This window comes from Grammomys surdaster, unplaced genomic scaffold (assembly GCF_004785775.1).
Source record: "Grammomys surdaster isolate TR1022 unplaced genomic scaffold, NIH_TR_1.0 1129, whole genome shotgun sequence".
Lineage (NCBI taxonomy): Eukaryota > Metazoa > Chordata > Mammalia > Rodentia > Muridae > Grammomys > Grammomys surdaster.
Genome location: NW_021605548.1, coordinates 462,475 through 472,230, shown reverse-complemented (window position 1 = coordinate 472,230; position 9,756 = coordinate 462,475). Strand labels below are relative to the sequence as shown.

The window sequence follows — 9,756 nt, the reverse complement described above, 5'->3', positions numbered from 1 at the left end:
GAGAGAGAGAGAGAGAGAGAGAGAGAGAGAGAGAGAGAGAGAGAGAGTCAGAGGACACTTGCTGGATTAACATCAGAGGATGAAGGGAGAGGCTGATTAAGATTCCTGAGAGCACCTGGAAGGGATCCCTGCGGGTGGGGAAGGTCAAGAACCCATAGACAGGTAGACACATTCCGCAGGAAGGACCAATCCTTGCCACTTACAGACTAGGGAGATCCTCGACACCTCATTCTCCAAAGACCAATCAGTTTAAAAGTCACACTGTTCTGGCAATCATATTGTGCCTAGTCACTCTGTCTCTAGTCCACCCCTTAAACTGTATAAAAACTGAAAAAATGGGCTGCCTGGGGTCGCCATTCCACCTTTGGTGTAGGAAGCCACAATGCATCGGTTCATTAAAATTCCTCTTGCTTTTTGCATCGATTTATGGCTCCCCATGGTTCACTCTGGGGTCTCAGATAAGCTAAGGCTCCCCAAGAGTCTTACAGTGTAATACAAATTCTTGAAAACCAAAAAATAAAAACAGAAGTAAAGCATGGCTTATCACATCCTGCTGAAACCTGGCAAGAACCCCCTGCACTCAAAATGCTTCTTCCAACAGTGTGCTGTGGCTCATGGGCCTAATCTCAGACAGAAACAGCAGGATCTCTATGAGTCTGAGGTCAACCTGATCTACATAGTGAGCTCCAGAACAGTCAGGGATCCATAAAAAGACCTTGTCTCAAAACAAATAAACAAAGACTACTTGCCCTTGTCCCTGACCTAGAGTTGGCCTAACTGGAGAGGGAGAAATAAGGAACAAGGCTGAGCAGGGCTCATAAGGGTCAGTACTGCTTAGACAAGGACCAGGGAGAAATTGAAGACCTGGTGTGTCAGATGGAGTCACTTCCTGCAGTGGACAGCCCTGGCCTGGCACAAGCCCCACTGATACACTCAAACACATGCACTGTGCAAATGTGCACACATAAACACACAAAAGCATCTATACTTCCAGATACACATGCTTGCACATGCTCCTGTAGAAACATGAACACATACACTTACAGGTACAAACACATGAACAAGTAAACAGACACATGTCCATGTAGTACACACAGATACAGAGACATATGTGTACAACATGCACATACTGTTTGGGTTTGCTTCTTGTTGGTGTGGGAAGGAAAAGATTTATTTGGCTTGTTTATCTCAGTTCCTCTTTGAAGGAAGTCAGTATAAGACCTGGAGCACATGTTCTAAAGTCCGGGATGTCCTTCTCTAAAGACACAGAGACAGAGATCGATGCAATGTGCAAGAGGTTCATTGATTCATCCAGTGTGCTTGGGCCATCCCACAATCAGAGCAAAGGCAATCCCGAAGAACAAAGCATTCACTTTTTATTCTTCTTTAGACTATAGGTTTTAGGTAGCATGAGTTGGTTATCTCCCATTGGTGGGGCCCATTGTTTTTTGCATTCAGTGTCAGCCCCTGGTGAGGAGATATCTTTGGTATGTAGAAGGGAAGGTGAGTGGTCTAGCCCCTACCTCAGCTGAGTCACTTCCTGGGACAGGGCATTTCTGGAATTCTCTGACCCTGAGCTCAACAGAAAGTCTCAGCCACCTGGTAGTTTCTCAAGCTGGGAGAAAGTTCTACTTCTCTCATCTAATCTTTACATCAGCACAGGAACACAAGCTGTGGCAGATACCAAGGAGGGAAGCTGCTTGCTGGCTTGTCTCCTGGCTCACTCCCAGGTCTATTCTCCCATAGTTCTCTTATACAGCCCAAGCATGTTAAGGGATGCCTAAGGATGGTATCACCCACAAAAGGCTGGCCCTTCCCACATAAATCACCATTGAAGATGATAGCCCCACAGATATGCCCACAGGCCAATCTAACCTAGGCAATTCTTGCATTCTAATCTTTGCATTCATTGGCAGTCCCTGGTGATGAGATATCTTTGGAATATAGAAGGGGAGGTAAGGGATCTAACCCTATTTCTTCTGTGTCATTTCCTGGGAAGGGGCCTTTCTAGAATTGTCTCAGCCTGAGCTCAATGGAAAGTATCAGCCACCCATCCCAGGTGACTCTAGCTTGGATCAAGTTGACAGCTGAGGAGAACTAGGACACATCCATCTATACTGGACCCTACACTCCATGGAGCCTCCTACTGAAACCAGCAAGGAGATGGACTCATGACCAGCATATGAGTTCAATCAGAGCTCAAGGTCGACACAAACTCCACAGACCCTCTACCTGATGAACTGGTTCTGGGATTTGTCTATACAATATGATGTTTCCTTTTTGTCTGATTCAGGAGCCAACAAACCCAGAATCTTTCATTTCAGATTAGTTTTAAAGTCCCAAAACTGTGAACAAGGAGTTGCACCAGGCAAGTTCCCATCCAGACCAGTGCCCAGTCTTCATCATGGAGAGACCACACCAGGTTAGCACCACAGCTATGGGCCCCTCCAATAGAGAGGGCCTGCACATCTCTAGAGTCAGAATATGAATGAGCTTCTTGATTTCTGGGGTCCTGGTAGAGAACAGCTCTGTCTAGCCATCTGTCTTCAAAGGTTGGACAGGCTGCAAACATCCCATCCCTGAAGAGCTGGGAGATGTCAATGAAGGGACCTGGACCTGGCAGCAGCCTGTTCCTACCATGGCCAAGCCTGGGAGAAGGGACACTCTCAAGAGCCCTACCTTAAAGCTGGGGCTCAAGACACAATGCTCCAAAGCATAAAGAGAGGTCTGGGAGGGCTACTTGTAAGGAACTCTGTGCTGAGGGTAGGTCCACAGCACCTGATACCAGAACATTATGGCCCTGAGTAGCCTGCAGCTAGATTGAATCCTTCTACTAAACTCCAGGTTTATTTAAAGCATTTTTTCTTTATTTTTATTTTATTCTTTGTCTTCTTGTGTTTCTGTGTACCGTGTGTGTGTAGTGCCCATGAAGGGCAGAAGAACACACTGGATGCTCTGGAGCTTGGTTACTAGCTACCATGTGAGTGCTAGGAACAGAACTTGAATCCTCTGTAAGAGTGTGCATGCTCTTAACTTCTGGGCCATCTCTACAGCTCTCTGGGAGTCCAGAGCTTTGAAAATAAATGCCTCTATTGAGAAGCAATTCATATGACATATACTCCAGCCATTTGAAAGTGCATAATTCTGGTTGTCTAGTATATTCAAACATGTATAGACAAGGTGGTTCATGCCTTTAAGCACAGCGTTCAGGAGGCAGAGGCAGGTGAATCTCTGTGAGTGCCAAGTCAATCTTGTTTATCTTGTGAGCTCCAGACCAGCAGGGGATACATAAAGAGATCCTGTCTCAAAGTTAAATTAAATAAACAAGTGCACAGATAAATAAACCTGTGTGATTATTGCCCACACCACAGGGGAAAAAAAAATCCAAAACCATTTGGAGTTTCTCCCTATTTATTCGTTTCTTAGTCACTGGCAACAGTTAATGGATGGCTTATTTTGGGGATTTCATACAGGATAACTTGCACAGAAATGGTGTGGGTGTTTGTTTGGTTGGTGGTTTGATTTCGTTTAGTTTTTCTCTGGCTTCTTCTGCTTGTAGCCATGTTTTCAGGGTTCATCCACATTCTGCACTGTATCTTAGAAGTGTATTCATGCCTCCCAGTTCCCGTGCAACTGTGGGTTGGTGACAGAGGTTAGTTATAGAGCACTTTCTTCTCTGGTGTGTGCAGGGCCCAGAACTGGCCAAAATACTGCACAGATTTATTATTTTGTAAAATCTATGTATGGGTTGATGGACATTCAGTTCATTTAAGGCTTATCTGCTTGACTCTTTTAAATGATACCATGGAGACCTGGAGACACGGTTCACGGGTTAAGAGCACTTGCTGCTCTTACAGAGGACCAGGACTCAGTTCCTGGTACCCACATATGGTGCACTTACATGCATGCAGATAAAACACTCACACACATAAAATAAACATTTTTTAAATCTCAAGAAAAACTTTAAATACTACCATAGACATTGGTGTACACATTTGATCTGTTTGATATCCTGTTTGCTTTTTCAGTAACACATCACCATTGATTGCCACAATCCTAGGATTACCTCTTGCTTTGGATATGCACCTAAAAGTCCAATTGCTAGGTCACCTGGTAACTCTACATTCACCCGTTTGAAAAATTGCGTTTGCATTCTAGAACACCTCTAATATTTCCATTTTCCTGTCTGCATGGACCTCAGAGTTTGTTTTTTACAGTCTTACTACAATTTACTTAGGATAACAGCCAGCCAGCCAAGTGGCCTTTCATGCTATCTAGTTTCTTTTTTCAATTTTGTTCTGTTTTTATAGTGCTAATTCTTTTTATATTTATTTTATGTATATCAGTACACTACCATTGTTCCATTCAGACACACCAGAAGAGGGCATCAGACCCCCTTATAGATGGTTGTGTGCCACCATGTGGTTGCTGTTAATTGAACTCAGGACTTCTGGAGGAGCTGTTGGTGCTTTCACTCCAGCCTGATGCTATCTAGTTTTGATTTGCATTTTCCTGATAACTAATGAAATGTTTGCTGGCAACTGGCACAGTTGTATACCTCTAGAGAAGTCCATTCTGATCTTTTATTATGGCCCAGGTTTTTAAGATAGAATTAGCGCTTTGAAGTTGTAGGAAGCCAGACCAAAAGAAACCTAAGCTCCCTGTTACCAGGATCTCAGGGGCTTCCCTAAGCCCAGTCAGGCTCTGGGAAGGAGGAGGAGGCTAGGGCAGGCCACGCCCCGCTGTTCCTGGAAAAATGGCTCCTTAAATGCCTCAGGCTGCAGCTTCAAGGTTTCACTTTTGTGTCCTGACACCACATGCAGAACTGCTCTTGCTGGTGGCTTCCATTGCTCCCGGGTTGAAGAGACAAGAGACCCCTCCCCGGCACCCCAGCACGTCTTTGCTTCCCTTGCTGAGCCCAAACACTCGGTAGAGGTGACGATCTAGGTGAGCCACCCTGCTACTCGGCCCCTCCCAGAGCCCAGCCGTCCCTACTCTGGTGTGGTCTCTACTCTATGGCCTGGGTGCCTGCTTGTTAAGTTGGGTATTCAGACTTCCAGAAGCCCCACTATACCAGACAGCTTGAAAAGACACTAGCAGCTAGGGCCTAGTGTCTATGGAGGCCACCAACTAAGGATACAGTGGGACCAGCCTGGTTTGTGATTGATGCTGACAGGGGGAGGGTACAGGAGAGGGGGATGGGGAGGAGCTCAGGGCACTCTCTAGGCTTCTGGACTGAATGCTGATTCCCTGGCCCACAAGTCCCTCCCTGATCCCCAAGGGCCTTCTTTCCTCACTCTCTACCATTAGCCCAGAGACCAGGTGTCCTAGGGGTGTAACTGGTAGTTGCTCCACACTGCACAGGTTGTCTGCCTCAGACCTGTTTTGGCCTCTGACCCAAGAAGGTTTAAGGAGGTCAGGTAAGTCACAGAGCTATACATTAGAGCCGTGGAGGAAACCACCAAACCCTGGAACCACTGAACACTGGCTTTGCTGTGGGCTCCTGTGCCAAGTCCCTTAGAAGTGGGGGCTCCTGTTCTTTCCCCGGCCTTGGTCCTCAGCCAGGGAGCCCAACGGGGTATCCTAGACTTCAGCAGGTGGCCAGGGGTGACACACAGTAATTAATGGTATGGATAGTGCAGGACCTGTTGCTACAGGCTACCTCCTCCTCCTCCTCCTCCTTCTCTTCTTCCTCCTCCTTCTCCTCTTCCTCCTTCTTCTCCTCTTCCTCCTCCTTCTCCTCTTCCTCCTCCTTCTCTTCTTCCTTCTCCTGAGTCAAGTGCCAGAGACCCCAGGGAGAGACAGATAAGTGAGCCACAGAGTGAACAGTGTCCTCTGTGTTGTGTTGGTCAGGCTGAATGTGCCAGGACTAACAAGGCAAGGCTACTCTGAAGAGGTGGGGTTCCTGAGTGCTGGAGGCAACTAAGTATGGATCTCTGTCATCCGCTCCCAGGATCATGACATCAGCCTTTGAGAGAGCGGTCAAGAGTGTGCTCAAGGAGGTGGACCATGGCAGAGGAGATCTCATCCCAGTGGACTGTGTTCGGGATTCAATCCGCTTCAAGCCTTACAGCCTCCTGAGCAGGAAACTATCAAGCTCATGGTTCTGGAAACCCCGATATACATGTGTCAACCTGTCAATCAAGGACATCCTGGAACCCAGTGCTCCAGAACCAGGTACCTCCTTTACCCCCTCCCCTCTTCCCAATCCTGAGCCCCCAGACTGAATAGAAGAAGGTAGTGTGTGAAGCCCAGCCTGCCATCTTACTGGGCATGTTCAGCACTACTACTCTGGCCCTATTTCCCAAGTGGGGAGTTCTTTAAAGGCCCCATTGCTACAGAGGAAAGACAAGGCAGTGGCTACTGGAATGGGACAGTAGAGCTGGTCTTGTTTTAGAACCGGAGTATCATCGTGGCCCTGTGAAATTCTCTGATGATGTCGATGGGAAAATTCAGGGCAGTGTGGCTGTGGCGTCACCCATGACAGAAGGGAGAATTTCTGGTGGGGCTGCAGTGTCTGATAGTGCCAGTGCCTCCGTGAGTATGTGTATACTGTTTGTGAACTCGAAGACCTGGGATATCATGAAGAGTGAAAGGTGAGCCCTGCAAGGGATGACTGCTCTCTTACCTTGAGCAGCCATGCTTCTTGGGAAGGTTGCTGGGTTCTGGGCATCAGAAGGGTTCTGAGGCAGTGTCTCTTAGCACTGAACAAGGGAAGCCCAAGAGAAAAGGAGCAGTATAAACCATGTCAGGTTAGAAGGGATGTTAAATGTTGGTTGCCAGGACTGTATCCTGAAGATCAAGAGATCAAGAAAGGACCCAAGTCCCTTGGAATCAGGCTGAGCTCCTGATTGCTATGGAAAGGGGGAGATGTGGACTTGGAACATTTATGGATCATATATAATGGGGTCCATCCACAGATACAGGCATCCACTTCTCTGTGTTTGAACTTGTCATTACCCTCACATGCACCTAGACACTGTTGGGAATGCCCAGGAAGGGTTCCCAAGCCTGGTATCCACAGACTCCTGGATTCCCTATCCTTTCTATCTCATCTGTCAGCAGGTAGGGAGGGAGGGGGGCTAGTCCATGGTGGGCAAGCCTTGGCAATCTTTCTGTAGGCGCCTGAAGCAGCCTGAGACTACAATCCTGCAACAGCTTCGGAGTCGTGGGGATGATGTGTTTGTCATCACTGAGGTCCTACAGACAAAGAAGGAGGTGAAGATCACTCAGACCCACAGCAGGGAGGGCTCAGGCAAGCTTACAGTGCCTGGAGCTTCATGCTTGCAGGTATGTGATGCTAACCCTAATATCAGCCTAGTCCTACTTGGGCACCAAGCAAAGGCAGGAAACTTAGAAGCTGGGCAACATCCCAGGAAGTGATGGAAGACTCTTCTAAGACCCCTCCAGAAGCAAAGCATAGCCCCACTTGCCCAGTTATCTGGAACTGCTAAAGGCTGGGTCGGCCATTAACAATGATAAGCCTGTAACCAACACTCCACGCTTAGCTATTCACACTATACCCCTGAGCACATATCCATCCTTCAGGGTGAAGGCAAGGGCCACCAAAGCCAGAAGAAGATGGTGACCATTCCTCCAGGCAGCATCCTTGCATTCCAAGTGGCCAAACTGCTCATTGGCTCTTCATGGGGTGAGTGGCAAAGGACTGTCTCTAGAGTCCAGACTTTGTGGCAGAGAAGCACTTCAGCTAGCCAGGAGATGCTGTGGGTATCTGGCTGCATGATTTCCCAGACAGGGTCGTAAAGTGTGTCAGGACTAAGATGTGGGTCATAGGGGCAGGGTCTCATGAGGTCCCAGGAGCCTTGGGGATAAGAGATTGATGGCCTGATTGCTTCTGCCTGTTTCCAGGTATCCTTCTCGTCCCGGATGAGAAACAGAGGACCTTTGAGCCCTACTCAGGTAAGGCCCAAGACTGTCTGGCCTTACATACCCCTTAGCTTTGAGGTGTTCTGTGCTCAGGGCATGAGGTGGGCACACACCACACATACACATATATACACAATGGGTGAGGCTTAACTCAGTTTATGTTGCTGGGCCTGCTTAACTTTCCATCTGCCCTGGGCTGCCATTAGTAGGAGAGATGGGTTTGGGAGGGTCCAGGTAAAGATCTCATCCCTCTTTGACATGAGACAATGGTCCCTGGGCCACTACACAAAACAGCTCTTCCCCTTCCACCTTCCGGATTTGTTGTCTAGTCAACAAAAGTGTAGTGGACCAGAAGCGCCATAGATTTGACCTGTTCGCTGCACTACATCGCCGCTACCCGTTTGCGAGGATCACAGGCAGGACAGGTCAGTAACCTTTTGACCTCCCTGGAACTCCACGGCTTCTGCATCTGCTCCCTGGACCTACTCCTCCTAACTAATGTTCCCCAAGACCTCATGGGCATCAGGTGGTATTGCCCTCAGTCCCTGCAGATGGAAACCCTGAGGAAGAAGAATTCAGGGAAGACTTTCAAGGCCTGTCTGCAGAGGTGAAGGCTGGCTGCTTAGAACTTGGGAAATTAAAAATGGAGTTGAAACAACAGCTACTAGTGGACATCAGGAGGATTCTACAGGACCAGACCAGCCTGGAAGCTTTAGAGGCCTCAGTGAGTGAGAGTGATGGTGGTGGACAGGGTTTCGCCAAACCTGCTAAGTCTCACTGACTCCTTCCCTCCCTCAGCTAGGGCAGGGCCTGTGCAGTGGACAGAAGGTGGAGCCTCTGGAGGGGTCAGCAGGCTGCATCCTTAAGTGTCTGGTGCTAGATTCTGGAGAGCTGGTGATGAAACTCGCAGCCCCTATCTTCTACCTGCTGGGAGCACTGAATGGTGAGCAGCTCAAGGAGGCATTAGTTGGGATCAGGAAGGGAGGACTAGGTTCTATATGGGGCATTCTGGAACCCTCTCTAAGCCCTGATCTCTCCCCAGTGCTGAGTGAAACTCAGAGGCAGCTGCTGGCTAAGGCTCTGGAGACAACAGCACTGTCAAAACAGCGGGAGTTGGTGAGAGGACCTGGCCTTGGGGGTCAAATGGGGCCCTGGGGACATCGAGGTTGACACAGAAAAGTGCTGCTTCCCTCAGGCTCAAACTACAGGCAGCATCTATAACCTCTTACCCTCCTCTGTTGGTAGGTGGAGCATGTGTTGGAACAGAGCACCCCATGGAAGGAGCAGAGATCTGTGTCCCTGCCCTCTGGGCTCCTTGAGGACAGCTGGGTTGAGGAGGCTCCCACCTGGATCTTGTTAGAAGAATGTGGCCTAAGGCTGCAGGTGGAACCCCCCCAGGTGCACTGGGAACCGACTTCTCAGGGCCCCACGTGTGCTCTCTATGCCTCCCTGGCCCTATTGTCTAGTCTAGGCCAAAAACCTCATTAGCCTGCAGGCCTCCCTTCCAGCAACATCTCCATGTCCTACCCTCCAGCCAGGACAGAATCTTGCCAAGCCCAGCCTCTAGGAAGGCCAAGTACCCAACTCAGTCACAGGGTTAAAATGCAATGAGACCCAGGTGTTGGAAAAATTCAATAAATGTACAAACAAAAGCATAGTGCTGCATTTCTGAGAGATATTGGATCATCAGTAGGATGGGGATGGGGGGTTGCCCACACAGAATCAAGATGTATTTGATGGCTACCACCTTACTCCTGTGACCTACAGACAGGCAGATTCTGGGAATCAACAAGTCTCATGGCACAGGGGAGTTCCTGGGCTCTGTGTCTAGGGAGAAGATGTTTCTAACTGATGTGGCCAAGGGGTTAT

The 9,756-nt window shown here is 48.6% G+C and overlaps 1 protein-coding gene across 1 annotated transcript; it reads left to right on the top strand.

Moving 5' to 3' along the window:
- Window positions 1-5,957: 5,957 nt before the first annotated feature.
- On the top strand, window positions 5,958-9,375 carry LOC114634834 (gasdermin-D-like). Its single transcript, XM_028783430.1, has 10 exons — window positions 5,958-6,177; window positions 6,398-6,596; window positions 7,122-7,290; window positions 7,549-7,651; window positions 7,870-7,920; window positions 8,217-8,312; window positions 8,430-8,611; window positions 8,686-8,830; window positions 8,930-9,003; window positions 9,133-9,375. The coding sequence occupies exons 1-10, from the start codon at window positions 5,958-5,960 to the stop codon at window positions 9,373-9,375; spliced, it is 1,482 nt and encodes a 493-aa protein (XP_028639263.1).
- Window positions 9,376-9,756: the final 381 nt, after the last annotated feature.

Coding starts and splice junctions, on each gene's coding strand:
- LOC114634834 (XM_028783430.1), top strand. CDS start 5,958: ATGACATCAGCCTTTGAGAGAGCGGTCAAGAGTGTGCTCAAGGAGGTG. Junction 7,652..7,869: donor GCTCATTGGCTCTTCATGGG/GTGAGTGGCAAA, acceptor GCCTGTTTCCAG/GTATCCTTCTCGTCCCGGAT. Junction 8,612..8,685: donor TGGAAGCTTTAGAGGCCTCA/GTGAGTGAGAGT, acceptor TCCCTCCCTCAG/CTAGGGCAGGGCCTGTGCAG.